Source organism: Callospermophilus lateralis, chromosome 4 (assembly GCF_048772815.1).
Source record: "Callospermophilus lateralis isolate mCalLat2 chromosome 4, mCalLat2.hap1, whole genome shotgun sequence".
Taxonomy (NCBI): Eukaryota; Metazoa; Chordata; class Mammalia; order Rodentia; family Sciuridae; genus Callospermophilus; species Callospermophilus lateralis.
Window position 1 is genome coordinate 100,605,761 of NC_135308.1, and position 15,097 is coordinate 100,620,857.

At 33.4% G+C, this 15,097-nt stretch overlaps 1 protein-coding gene across 1 annotated transcript in view; it reads right to left on the reverse strand.

Moving 5' to 3' along the window:
* Positions 1–2,039: 2,039 nt before the first annotated feature.
* The window catches only part of Slc2a13 (solute carrier family 2 member 13), a 335,517-nt gene continuing 322,459 nt past the window's right edge, over positions 2,040–15,097 (reverse strand). The window contains exons 8-10 of the mRNA XM_076852769.1: positions 13,314–13,435; positions 13,031–13,183; positions 2,040–6,966 (exon numbers count right to left, since the gene is read on the reverse strand). Coding sequence (XP_076708884.1) covers positions 6,740–6,966; positions 13,031–13,183; positions 13,314–13,435 — 502 coding nt within the window. The 3' untranslated portion in view covers positions 2,040–6,739. The remainder of the gene's footprint in view (positions 6,967–13,030; positions 13,184–13,313; positions 13,436–15,097) is intronic.

Below are 15,097 nucleotides of genomic sequence, written 5' to 3' on the forward strand. Positions count from 1 at the left end.
AAAATGCTCACCATCTCTAGCAGTCAGAGAAATGCAAAACCACCCTAAGATACCATCTCACTCCAGTAAGATTGGCAGCCATTAGGAAGTCAAACAGCAACAAGTGCTGGCGAGGATGTGGGGAAAAGGGTACTCTTGTACATTGCTGGTGGGACTGCAAATTGGTGCGGCCAATTTGGAAAGCAGTATGGAGATTTCTTGGAAAGCTCAGAATGGAACCACCATTTGATCCAGCTATTCCACTACTCGGTCTATTCCCTAAAGACCTAAAAAGAGCACACTATAGGGACACTGCTACATCCATGTTCATAGCAGCACAATTCACAATAGCAAGACTGTGGAACCAACCTAGATGCCCTTCAATAGACGAATGGATAAAAAAAAATTGGCATTTATACACAATGGAGTATTACTCTGCATTAAGAAATGACAAAATCATAGAATTTGGAGGGAAATGGATGGCATTAGAGCAGATTATGCTAAGTGAAGCTAGCCAATCCCTTAAAAACAAATGCCAAATGTCTTCTTTGATATAAGGAGAGTAACTAAGAACAGAGTAGGGACGAAGAGCATGAGAAGAAGATTAACATTAAACAGGGATGAGAGGTGGGAGGGAAAGGGAGAGAGAAGGGAAATTGCATGTAAATGGAAGGAGACCCTCAGGGGTATACAAAATTACATACAAGAGGAAGTGAGGGGAAAGGAGGAAAAATATAAGGGGGAGAAATGAATTACAGTAGAGGGGTAGAGAGAGAAGAGGGGAGGGGAGGGGGGAGGGGGGATAGTAGACGATAGGAAAGGCAGCAGAATACAACAGACACCAGAATGGCAATATGTAAATCAATGGTTGTGCAACTGATGTGATTCTGCAATCTGTATTTGGGGTAAAAATGGGAGCTCATATCCCACTTGAATCAAAGTGTGAAATATGATATATCAAGAACTATGTAATGTTTTGAACAACCTACAATAAAAATTAATTTAAAAAAATAAAAAAAAATAAAAAATTTTAAAAAATTTAAATATAAATAAATAAAGTGCAAAACAAACAAACAAACAAACAAACAAAAAAAAGAAGTCAAGGGTCTCCAGGATTTGTTCTGTAGTTCTGGTTAAATTGAGGTATTTGTTTATTTTTCTAGATACTCTTTAAGTTATGATGCAAGAATTCTTTTTTGTCTGTTTTTTAATCTGTATGCCTAGGTGTGATATGATGATGTTCCAAATAATCTACTCCAGCAGTGGCTGAAATAGCAACCAAAAGGAAATTTACATCAGTTCCTATTGTGTGATCTTGAGCAAGTCACAAAAATGTTCTGAATTTAAGCTTTAGAAGCAGAAAAGGATAACACCGGGTACACCATAGGACTGGACAATTAAATGAGGATTTTCTGACCACTAAATAGATGTGTCCTATTTAGGTGTCCTTGTTCAGGTAAGTGGAAAATTTATGTGTGGCATTTGTAAGAGTAATTTTGACCATAGGATTTTTCTTTACTGCTGACATTAAACTCTTTGGTTAGAAGCAACTGCATAGAAGCCCCTAAATGACTGTATGCCAAGTGTCTTCAGATGATTGATCTCTTTGGGTTATTTTTATAGTTATGCTTAGAGTAACACTCATCTAACTAACTATGGAGATGGGTCTGGTGACTACCCATATCAAGCATGTATTTCTTTGCTAATAAAAGCTATGATTAAGACAGAATAGCAATGGAAAGCAAAAGAGTTCCAGAAGGACCTATTCAGCTGACCATTCAGCAGATATTTTGTTTTCATTTTCACAAAGTGACAAACAAAAAAAAAAATTTCTGAAGGCAACTGAATTATCTAAAATATTAAACATTTTTTTATTTAAATATTTTCCAGTTTCTTTCAATTGAAAGAAATATTAAAATAGATAGAACTGCATTAATATATAGAAGTAGACTGCTAAAATCCAAGGAAGAGAAGTATAGAAAAAAGTACAAGGGAATTATGAGTAATGAATTATTTTAAAGTTTATTGGATTATTTTCATTACAGTTGTGGCACTGACATTTTTATAAAAAAAGATTTAAATTTTATGTAAAGATTGAACTTCAATAAAATAACTTAAAAAACATATACATGTATAGCACTAAATCTCCATAAAATATACAATACTTTTGATACAGCATAGGTTAAGATGATTTAAGGAAATAATACATATTCATAATTTTTCATCGATATCCCATGTCACATGTGAGAATAAATATATTGAATTTGCCAAGACATATGAAGTAACACTATGTAACATGCACTCAAATTAAAATATACAGTTTGAAATACATACATTTTTAAAAGCATAAAACTGTTTTTATCTAGATGTACATTAGAGCTTCTAAAGAGAAATCTGAACATTTATTACAAATAAAAGATACTATAACATTATGTGAGATATAGTCCAAAAGCTGCTAGGAAACAATTTCGACATGTAGAACATAAATTTCTACTTTGGCCAGAGTTAAAGTCTGATCTTTTTTGATCTTTAAATGAAATGGAATAATGTTAAATTTACTAACGTCTTAAAATTGCACAAAGTACTGTTGTGATTTTAAGTACTAGTTAGCTGCACAGTCCATTTCTTTTTCTCATTTATATTGATATGACAAAATCAAACACATGAACTGTCTAAAACAAAAATGTGACTTCCTTTTAAATGAAGGTATTTGAAATTCTGTAGACCAAATTATTCAAGTACAACAGACTGTATTTTATACACACAAAAGATTTATAGGAATTATGTTGTTTTACACTCACAAGCAAGTTATGAGGATAAAATACCTTTTCATGTACTTTCGAACATCAACACTTGGCATACAAAAATTTCCTTCTCTAAAAAGAGACGATATACAAGAAAGAGTTGTTAGCAGTTAGCTGTTTGGCATTTTTAAATGATTGCTGTTTCTAGACAATAGCAGCAGTATTGCTCACCTAGAAGAAATGAATGTACCAACAGTTTATATACTGCTACAATCTGAACCACTTCATCAAATTAGCTTAACATTACTATACATGAGGCTAAAAAATTTATAGAAAGTGACAGAATAAAGGACATTAAAATTAACCCAGAGAATAATTATGAATCTTTTTTTATAGGTAGCATCTATGTCAGCTGTAAATTTTACCCATAATTTAATAGTTTGCTATAAAACATACACTATAAATTCTCTTTTCTTAGCCTGGTTATGTTTAATTATTTTATTACTAATAAGTGAAAAGGTCTGAATTTATAATTGAAAATTTACCACACCAGAATAAAAGTCAGGTATTTAGTATAATTTGCTATAACTTTGAAAATAGTAAAATTTGATAACATAATAATACTTAATTATTGTGCTGATAAAGATCAAATCACAACAATCCTGCAAACTCCCCACTGTAGTAGTAAACTGTATTAGTGTAATTAAGACGTGAGATTTTTAAGATTACATATGGATAGTATTTTCTAAAATATCATACTCTACCCCTAGCCCCTGGGTCTGTGATTATAATACATTTTAATTTTTATTGAAAATCAAAAGGGTAAAGTTGCCAACTTGTGTTTTTCCTGATCATTCTTGCCGTATTTAACAGATCCTGAAGTTATAGTAAGAAATTTATAAATTCTTTGCTTGAACTAATTTCTCATTTTAGTGTGAATAATGTACAAAGTAATATTTAGATATGTACTAAAATCTAGTTCAGTAGTAAAATTAAGTTATGAAAAGACTTTAGAGGTATTCTCAGACAATTTCCTATTAAGGAACTTACTAATGCTTAGGCTGGGAACAAAAGCACAAATGGAATTTTTTTTCCATCTATAAATATATATATTAAAAACAATCATGTTTTAAATCATTGACTAAGTTAGGTGCAATAATCAAAATTAATAGGTATGTTTACCTTGAAGAAAGATATTAATATCTTTTTTGATATCACATTCAGGCCTATATATGGACAAAATAAATATTTTAAATTCTAATGCAGAACAGCTCTCTACCTAGCCTCATCAGTGATTATGAACTTCTTCATTATATTTTCCTAAAACATCACATACCTCTGTTGAATTTGCAGCATATTAGGAGGAAATTACTATAAATAATTTCAATTGAAACCATGATGCTTAATCTGTGATTTAATAGGTAGGTCAAATAACATTATGTAAATTGTCCTACAAAATATATATTTGATTATATTTCAAATGGGATGCTTTCAAGTTGATAGTGGTAGCCAAAGGCACTGAAAACTTAAAAGGTGATAATATTAAAAAAACTTGCAAAATTCATATATTTTAATTTTAATGTATTATAAATGTTCACCAAATCTAAAATACCCTAACTGTGTAAGATTCCTTTTCAAGGAGTTATTATTTTTTAAAAAGTTATAAATAATTCTTATACTATATCTCTCTGTCTTCAAAGTTATGGAATATTATTATCATTACATAAATAACAAATAGTCCTTTAAAGGAGGAGCTGAAGGAAATTGGACAGGAGAACTGTGGCTGATTTTCCCTGGTATTATGTCATTTATGGATATAAAGTTGAAAACATCATTTTCTTTTCAGGGAGAACAGGCCATGGTAAGAAAAAGCAAGAGTCTAGTTGCTTCTTTAATAAAGTTACTGTGCATCAGCCCAGCTGAGTATAAGTTTATAATTAAGGCTATATATGTAATAAGAGAAGAACTGAGGCAATACTGAACAAATCTGAAAAATTAAATTTTAAAGAGAAAACTTTACTGTTTTTCTACCCATAATATTGATTGTATCACATAGTAGCTTATTTTCACTTTACCTGTATAATATTTTACACAGATAAGACATTTCTTATTATCCCATGTTAATAAAATAATACATTTCCCTATTAAATTATCTGCTTTTCTGGGGAAAAATCAATTTTGATATTCCCTTAGAAATCAATCGCTAAAGCACCTAATTCAAGGAAACACTGTTCTCTAAAAATCATGTTTTTTTTTTTAATAATATGAAAGGACCAAATGGAGAAAATTTTCTTGTTGAAGGATTTTTAGGGCACCAAAGTAACTGCTTAAGTACTTCTGGTGACTTAGAGTGAACTTCCTTGTCTAAATTCTCAGTTTGACAATTGTCATGGCAACTGAAGACTGAATTTATCAAAAGCCAGCTTTTCACTTAAGATATAGTACCTTATTAAATGTACTATTACAATGAATCAAACTGATGGCATTCCTAACTGGCCACAGAAGATTCATTCATGTTTTTAGTGAAATCAGCAAGTGATTTTGTAAGCAAGTAATTTTGTATGTATTAAATATTTATTGATGGAAGGGTAAGAATTTAGAGTTCAGTGATGAATGAACACAGAAACTAATGAACACTTTGAAAAGCCATTATAGAAATGCAGTAGTCAACATTTCAACATGTGATATATTAGAACCATTAATTTGTTCCAATAAAAAAAAAATCTCAATTTTTAGACAAGAAGGAAAATCAAACCAAGCATTAACAAACACACACACATCCCCACACATACACTCACAGAGAGCCAAATCTATATATCTTGGTATTTTTTTGGAAAATTGTCAGAAAAAATGTGAAAAGATGGCAAAATAAAAACTAGTTTATGGAGTTAAGAAAAAGACAATTACAATTAAATGTGATAATTAACTTAGGAAGAGTTAATAAAAAGTTAAAAAAATAAGTCCCATGATTTTAATTAAAGAAACATCAATAATAGCAGGACTATTTCTGCCACTGATTTCCTTCCTCTCATTTCAGAAATTACTGGATTAAAAGAAAGGGAAAAATAGTCTGCTAGCAGCTATTTATATAACACCAATGAAGGCACAAAAGAGTGGATTCAGAACCAATGAGTGAAGATGTGGGTTTGGCATGAACAAAAACTGACCCTGAAATACAGTTAAAGATCTGGCACTATTTGCATTTATAGTTGCATTCTTAAGTGACTTATGAATTAGGGATCTATAAAAATCTTTTCTTTCTTTCTTTGACAATAAAATATACTTATCAAAACTTGCTAGCTTATCTGTGCAAATATCACTAAAGCAAAAAAAAAAAAGTATGAAAATAACCCCTAAAAAGACCTGCTTTTGATATGTTCAAAAGATCCTGTGTAGAGTCAGTCTCTGAAGAATTTGCAGTATCTGGAGAGAGAAAATGTGGTATCCAAAAGAGATAAGGACAGCTGTGCCCTCCTAAGACACACTTTTGAATCTGTTGATGAAACTTTAAAAAAAATTTACTCTCTAATAGCGGATCACAGATAAGCCACTACTCATTAAGAAAATTTAGGGTCAATAGGTTATGTTTTGACATAAAACACTATTGGACCATTTCAAATAATTCTTTAAAAGTGTATTTATGTAATTTGGCTATATTAGCATTGATTCTATTGCCACTAATAATTATATATGGTCTTAGGGGAAAAGGGGCTACTGAAGTCACTGGGTACAATATTATTTTACACTATCTCAGGAAGGAATTATTAGATTAAAGAATTAATATAAGCTGAAGAATTATTAGATTAAAATCTCTGTAAATTTTTTTTCTAAAATTTTTGCTTGTTAAAAAAGAAGTCATAAGGGTTGCATTTACCTCCTAATCAAGTATTCTAGAATAGGAAGTCATTCAGGATGAGACTGTGGAAAGAATCAGATTAAAAGCAGGGCAGTGAGGTCACCAATTGCTGTTCTCCCCAACATTTGTTTAAATAACTAAAGGTATCAGCAACTGGTAACTATTCCACATCCGAAGCATCATTGTCAGAAAGATGATAGTTACTTCCCTTTACTCGAATGTATTCAATATATCTTCCTTCATCAGAATCTGAAGCGCCACATGTACATAGCCTGTTGTCAAAAAGTGATTCAATTTCCTCTAATTTTTTCCCTTTGGTTTCAGGAAGACAGCCATAGATGAAAAGAAGTCCCACAGCTGCAAATCCAGCATAGAGGAAGAAAGCTCCTGCAATGGTAAATAATATGTATGAATATATATATATAGGCTTAAGTCAGAAGAGTACTCAATTTTGACTTTTCTCCCCCTAGTCAATCATGTATAAGCACGGTAGGAAATGGGACTAAAAACCTGCTAACCTGGTTTACTCAAATTGTTCTGACTCTATGAATATAATGTAACATTTAATGCCAAACTCAAGAATAACAAGAATAGACCAGGCTCAGCTGTAAGTTCTGCTTTGAAGCCTTTCCTCCTGTTCTTTACTGGAGGGAATTACTCCTTCCCATATGCTTCCATAGCACTATGCTGACAAGTATTATATGATAAAAAACCAAGAAGTATTATAATTATGTGCATGTGTATATCTAAATCTTGTCTACAAGACTAGAGGCACTTTGAGATGGGGGAAATTTCTTTCTTATGTTGATTTCCAGAACCAAACACAATAATGACATTGCTAAATTATGCCTCAGTGGAGCACACAGGCAACTCCATTCTTCTGGTTTCTCGTGCCACAAGTCTGGGAGTCATTCTTGACATTTCTCCTACCCAACATTCAATCTGTTAGGAAATCCTGTTGGCTCTATCTTTAAAATATAACCCAAAGATGACAATTTCTTAGTAAATTCATAGATATCTGTGGCTTAAGAGCTATTCTCCCTCACTACACTATTGCAATTGTCTTCTAACGGGTCACATTGTTCCTTCTCTTAGACCTTTATATTCCATTTTTTTCCTCCATCATCTGACATACTGTAATGTAAGCTCTATGAGTTCAGAGAATTCTGTTTTGCTGTAAGATTATGCATGTCAGTGCAGTACAGCCATAAAGACATAACTACTACCTGTTTGTGTTTTCTCAATTTCAGTAAAGCAAGCCTGATGGATGAGATACCTGAATGCATGGCTTCTTTGTATTCTCTCCATATTTCCAAGATGGCATTTCCTTTATAATTGAATTCTTCATTTAAGTTTAAGAACCTATATTTTAACTTTGGTGGGGAACAACCAACTATAATAAAGTCCTTGCCTAATTCTAGGCCTTCAGACCAGATTATCTGTGTATAGGATGGGGAAAGCAAAATGAAAGACTAATGTGACAAATAGCTGAAGAAAAGGTGTCACAATTAGGACTGGGAAGACCTGGATGTAAAACTGGTCTCAGTGTCTTCTAGATAGTCATTTAACCTCTGTGCCTTAGTTTCCTCATTAAATAAAGTAAGATGGTTTCACAGTTACTATTTAAGCACTGGCAGTTTATGAGTCTATAAATAATATAGTCCAAATCACAAACAGGTATAGGTAAAATGGTTACGAGATACTAAAGAGAGAGACTTGCTCTTTCGTAAGTAGCAATGTGGTCTACTTGAGGGCAGAGTCTGTTGTTTGCTCATCTTTGGAGTCCCAGTGAATAGGGCAGTGCCTGAACACATTGGAGGGTCTAGAGAATTAATGTGCCCTTTTAGCTGCCAGATGGAATATATTGGATAGCAGACCCCAAAAAAGTGTTGAATTGTACAATTATACAACATAGCTTTAAACTGAATAATCATAGAAGTTAAATAACTGAGTAAAACATTTTGATATGGTAACATAATAGCACATTAAGGGAAAGACATATTAAGACTACTTTCTAAATAAATAGCTATGTTGAAAATTTCCTCAGAAATATGTCTTGGCAACTCTTGAGGAACTGTGGAGGAGTGCTGCTTAAAGAATCTGCTAAATAGAATGAGGGGCTGTAAGAAGACAGAAGGGGAAACAGAGATAAATTGTGAGATATTAGAAAAAACATGAAAGGGTTAACTAAATCAACATCATTTGTTAGGTTAAGTACTCAGAGCCATTAACTTTTTCAGGAGCTAGACTTGTAAAATACATTTTTTTTCTTTAGTAAAATTCAACTATTTACAAGTCATCAGTTCATTTTAGTATGGTTCTTTTAAAACACTAACTATAAGCTTACATTTTTTTTTTATAGCTTATACCCAAATCAGAAAATATTATGAGGTCATCTAGGATGTGAGGCACAGTGAGAGAAGTCTAGCTCCATGGCTCTATGGAGAATGTGACCCTGAAAGTCCCATTTATGGTTCAGGACCCATAAATCCTGAACCCTTGGCAGAGTTTTTAAAATTCTTTTGAACTTAGTTTCCTGATCTGTGTAAAGGGGAAATAATTCCTGCTTTGCCAAACTGTACAGAATAGAAATAATGTATGTTACATGTCCATTAGAATTTTGGATACTCAAAAATGTGATAGTCAACATTATTCAATTCTACCAAATGATTAATTGGGAATGTTCTCATAAAAATGGTGACATTGACAAGCTAGCTCTTAGAGAATGTGGCAGTTTGACTTCCTCTTCCTACCCTAAAAGGAAGCAGAGTCCTGTGTTATGAGGGCAGATAAGCAAAAATATGGAGGGGAACAGAAATCCAATCTTTAGTGAGGAGGGACAAAAAAAAAAAAAAGGATGGTAATCATGAAAAGTAAAGTGCAGATGGTGAAACATTTTAAACTATATCAAAGCAAATCCAGTTTGGCTTTATACAATATATATTTTTTTTCATGATCTTTCACAATTTTGGAACAGTGGCCTAATTAGAAGTAACAAAATCTGTCATTCTAAACTCCTATAGTTAAAAACAGTTAACTGCATTAGTAAGATTTTTAAAGATGATACAGATTCTTGTTTGCAATCTAGATTTCCAAAGCCAAAGAAAGTAAAGGACATTCTTTTAAAATACAAGACTGAAAAAAATATAAAGAATCGAAAGCAGGCAAATGTGCACACTGCCTAGACCCTGCTGAGACTGGTCAAACTACAGAGGAGTGTAAGCAGGCCTACTTCTTGTCATGGTCAAATCAATAATGAAACTCACTTTCTCAGTTATTCCTCCTTGGAAAAAAAAGTAACAAGTCTATCACAGGACTATAAAACAGTGTAGATAATTCCTCAGCATTATTATTGGAGTTCTTTATTAAATTTCAGATTAAAGCAAATATTTAATATATTTATGCAGATGAATGGATAAAAATGTGGTATATATACATAATGGAGTATTACTCAGTCATAAGGAAGAATAACTATGACAATTGCTGGTAAATGGGCAGATCTGGACACTATCATTCAAAGTTAAATAAGCCAATCCCCCAAATCCAAAGGTCAAAGGTTTTCTCTGATATGTGGAAACTGACCCACACAATAAGGGATTGGAGGGAAAAATAGAAGTTCAGTGGAGTAGATAAAGGGGAATGAAGAGAAGGGAGGGGGTATGGGTAAAGGAAAGACAGTGGAATGAATCTGATATCACTTTCCTATGTACATACATAAATATATCACTGAATCTCACCATTGTGTTTTTTAATTTTTTTTTTTAGTACTGGGGATTGAACCCAGGGGTTCTTAACCACTGAACTGCATTCTCAGCCCTTTTTATATTTTATTTAGAGACAGGGTCTTGCTAAGTTGCTTAGGGCCTCTTTAAGTTGCTGAGGCTGGCTTTGATCTTGTGATTCTCTTGCCTCAGCCTCCTGAGCTGCTGGTATTACAGGTCTGTGCCACCATGCCTGGACTTGTACATCCACAAGAAATTTAAAAAAATAAATAACTGGGTAAAAACAAATATTTATACAAATTGAATCAGGGATCATGTTTCATTGAATTTTAGTATTTCAAGAATGGTGATATAATGCTCTCCAAGGGAATCCATTTAGCCATACATGATATATATAAAATGATATACTGGTGACATTTTAATGATGATTTTTAGTAATGAACATTATTCAATGACTTATAAGGCAAGCCTTATGAATTAACAATAATAATAATAAACAAGAAAGAAAGAAGCCATGTATACTCCCAGAGTAATGTAGCATTAGGATGTGTTATAGTTTGGATCTGGAATGTCCCCCAAAGTCTCATGTGTTGAAGGCTTGGTCCCTACCTAATGCAGCAATGTTCAGAGGTTGAGCTTTTAGGAAATGACTGGATCAGAAGGGCTTTAACCTCATCAGTGGATTAATCCATTTGATAGATTAATAATTTGAATGGACTATGGGGAGATGGTAGAAACTGTAGGCAGGTGGAACATGGTTGGAGAAAATAGGTTGCAGGGGTTGTGTCCTGGAAGGTTGTTGTCCCTGGCCCCTTCCCCTTTCTTTCTTTCTCTGCTTCTCAGCTACCAATGAGGTGAGCAGCTGTCCTCTGCTAATCCTTCTATCATGATGTTCTGCCTAATCTCAGGCCCAAAACAATTGAGCAGGCTAACCATGGACTGAAACTTCTATAAATCTTTCCTCCTTAAGTTGTTTTTCTCAGGTATTTGTTACAGGGATAAAAGTTGATTAACACAGATATATACATATTAAATCAGGGTTATTAAATACATATCTTACATAAATCAATAACATTAGACTAAAGTATCACACAAAAAGGAGAAAAATTATCCCGAACTGAAATATTTTCCCTCTTGGAGAATCGCAGATCAGATAGACAAATGTGCTGACATGAGAGAAGCAAAACCTTCCAACTGGCTATTTTTGAAAAAGGTCTTCTTATGACCCATTTAAATTTCATTTTTGTTTCATGTTTTTTCAGAAGTATAGATTCAGGAATAGCTTTGCTCTCCAAAGTATTACCATGTAAAAAAAATTTTTTTTTTCTTCTAATTTGGACTATGAGTTTCTATACAAAATGCTTTCTCAGGGTGTTAGTGTATATTTCGGTGTTCAGATATTTAAACATTCTCAAGAATCAACAAACAGAAGTAAATATTGTGTTCATATTTATCATGTCATGAAGATAAGTTCATGATGAGTTTATGTAAAAATCTTTAATTGCCAAATGGAATAAAGCTGAATATTCTAAATATATATCCAGTTTAAAATGCCAGTGCATTTCCTTTCCAAGAAAATAATTATTTCTAAGTGTTCTAAGTAGTGATTAGAAGAGTTATAAAAATATAAAATCATTGGATAAATAGTATAAATTAAAAGCAGATACCAATTTAATATGTTTTGATGAGAAGGGAAATAGATTTTTATGTTTCCTTGTAATCATTTATCTACAAAATTCATTCATGTATTTATTCACTGGGCAAACACTTTTGAGTGCTTATCTGGTGAATAAAATGCCATGGAAGGACTCAGGAATATAGTTTCTCTCTAGGGATTTATGGTCTAGTGGTAGAGTGTTGGGAAGAAGGCCAGTAAGCATGTTCTGTAACTGGAATTATAAAAGTTCCTGGAGCATGACTGAGGTGAGATGGGGAAGGGAATCAGAACAGGTTTTCTGGAAGAGTGGATTTCCACAAGCTCTACCAAGGCTTATGGGGAGATGATAATGAATACCTTGCATTTCACTGTTTAGATTGAATACCTTGCATTTCCTGTCAGAACCTATGAAGTTGGACGAACAAGGCAGAACCCTCTTTTTAAATTTTTTTTTTTTTGTAGATGGACAGCATGCCTTTATTTTATTTATTTTTTTATGCAGTGCTAAGGATCAAACCCCAGTGCCTCATAGTGCTAGGCAAGCGCTCTGAGCTACAGCCCCAGCCCACAGAGTTCTCTTTAAAAAAAAAAAAAAAAGAAAAGAAAAGAAAAGAAAAAAATAATGTCTTTTCGCTTAAGTACAAAGGATTTGAAACAGCTTCCCAAAGTATTTTTGTAACCCAGCTATTTCCCAGTATTGTTGTTTTTGAAATATGGTCTCCACGTTTTTCATTTGAACACTCTTGTCACAGTTGTGGAAGTACTGGCCTTAAAGAAACTGAAAGGTACAGGGCGTGGCCTGAACAGCATAGGTGGGAGGCATGAGCACAACATATCATATCTTTCAGTATTTGTGTAATTTACTTTCTGCCCTCCACTGACTGTACTCCTAGACTTGAGTGCTTCCCTGTTACTGGGTATCTTGTTGGCCCTGCCTTCATCTTTCTATTGTTTGTTAAACTGAAAGCTATACTGTGAAGATGTCCAACTGGGGAGGTAGAGGGGAGATATTTGGGGTTACGAGAGTGGATGAGAAATAGCCATAAGCCTCAAGATCAAACCAGGCTCTTACCATAGTATGTAAGATATTCTGCTGTGTGTAAAAATGTCAGTGAAACCAGAACATTGAAAATCCAGTTTATTCCAGATGAACATGCATTTCCTGTACTTCTTGCCCAAAGGGGATATATTTCAGAATTCACAGTCCAAGGCATTGGTCCCATTCCTAAAAAATAAAAAAAAAATTAAAGCTTCTGTGCTTCTGTAAAATAGCATGTAAAAATTGTGCAAAATAGTAACTTTTATTCTAAAAGGAGATAATTTAAGACAATAACAACAACAAAGCCTTTGCTTACCAGGTGCAAAGAAAACAAGATATAAAATAAGGCCCAGAAGTGCAGTCCAAGAGTATGGAGTAGGGCAGAAATTGTAAGCCCAAAATACTTCTTCTGTTTTGAACTTGGTTTCATTTTCACACCTAAAAAATAAGGCAATATAATAAGTGTTTTAGGACATGGTTAGATGTGTTGGAAATCCCTTAATGTCTTAAGATAAAGGGTACAAATGGTTTTCTTGAAAAAAAATTATTAAATATGTATGTAAGCTCATACAGAACATTTTAAAGCTAATATAATTCTAGGGCAATCCAAAGAAATGAACTATTTTTTACCCATCTCTGTATAAATTAGACCTTTGTTCTAGAAGAATACTATGGAGCCAGTGTTCCAAATTTCAGAACCAAAGGTTTTTCATCTGTGAAATGGGGATGAGAACTCATAGGCTGTAAAGAGGTGATAGGGTGGATAAAGGAAGCAAACAGAACAGTAACAATAATTTAGATCTGATTCCAAATAATCATCTGTCTCCTGCTCAATGTCACTGCTTTTCCATCAGTTATTCCTGATGATCTTACCTTCTTGTTCTATAGTGAAGCAAAATGTCCTTGGTTTATATTAATTCTGAAATTGAACTAAAATGTGTTTACCTTAATTGCCCCTAAAGATACAATTAGTCTGGCTGGGCTCATGCCTGTAATCTCAGTGGCTCAGAAGACTAAGGCAGGAGGATTTCGAGTTCAAAGCCATCCTCAGCAACTTGTTGAGGCCCTATGCAACTCAACAAATTAAAAAAAAATGGGGATGTTGGGATGTGGCTCAGTGGTTAAGTGTCCCTGGGTTCAATCCCTGGTATTCCCCAGCAAAACAAAACAAAACAAAACAAAACAAAAACAAAAAAAACGACTAGTCTCAAAAACACTGTTTTTGTCAACCTCTGAACCTTGACATTCAAGCCTACTTTTTTTATAGTGTGTATGAACTACTTATAACATCCCACCTGTCTTGATGATTTAGATGCTTTGTCAGTCCTTTTTCTACCTCCTTTCATACTGTACCACATTCATTTTTACTTCTTGCCCATCTAATTCATTGGGCTAATACTTCATTATTTATTCTAAAAGGAGAGAGAGAGGGAAAGAGAGACAGCGTGCGTGTGCGCACATTTTATAGTTTGATGGAAGTAATATTTTATTCTAAGACATCAAACCTTTGAACATTCATTTTATGATCACACTTTATTTCCTTACTTTTGATAATATGAACTACAGCCAAAACTTTAGTTTCTGAACTTCCAGTATGCATTTGCTTCATTACTCAGCTCAGACCATGCCAATACTCTACTCTCTTCACTGGCCTGTAGAAGCCATCCTTCCTCTATACTTGTTTGCCATCTTACCATCTCAGTTTCCAACTCAGTGTGATATTACTAATTTCCTTCAACAACCACTTATTATAAGTTGGCCAAAGTTATAAAACTATGCTTGTGGGCTCCATTAATCTTTCATGCTAATTCATCTTAGTGGGGTCCCTAATAATGCTTATTTAATCCTTTGTTGTCTTCTCTACTGAATTACCTATCTAATTCAAAGTAGTCAATAAACTTTTGTCAACTGTTGTTTCAACTCAATAAAATATTTCTTACTATCTTCTAGTCCTGAAATCTTTCCCTGTGGTTTCTAAGGAGATGAATTTGTCTCCTTGTTAAAGAAGAATTGAGGGGGGTCAGGGACAGGGCTCAGTGGTGGAGTGTTTGCTTAGCATGCATAAGGAACCAAGTACTATACAAAGAAAAAAGGAGAACT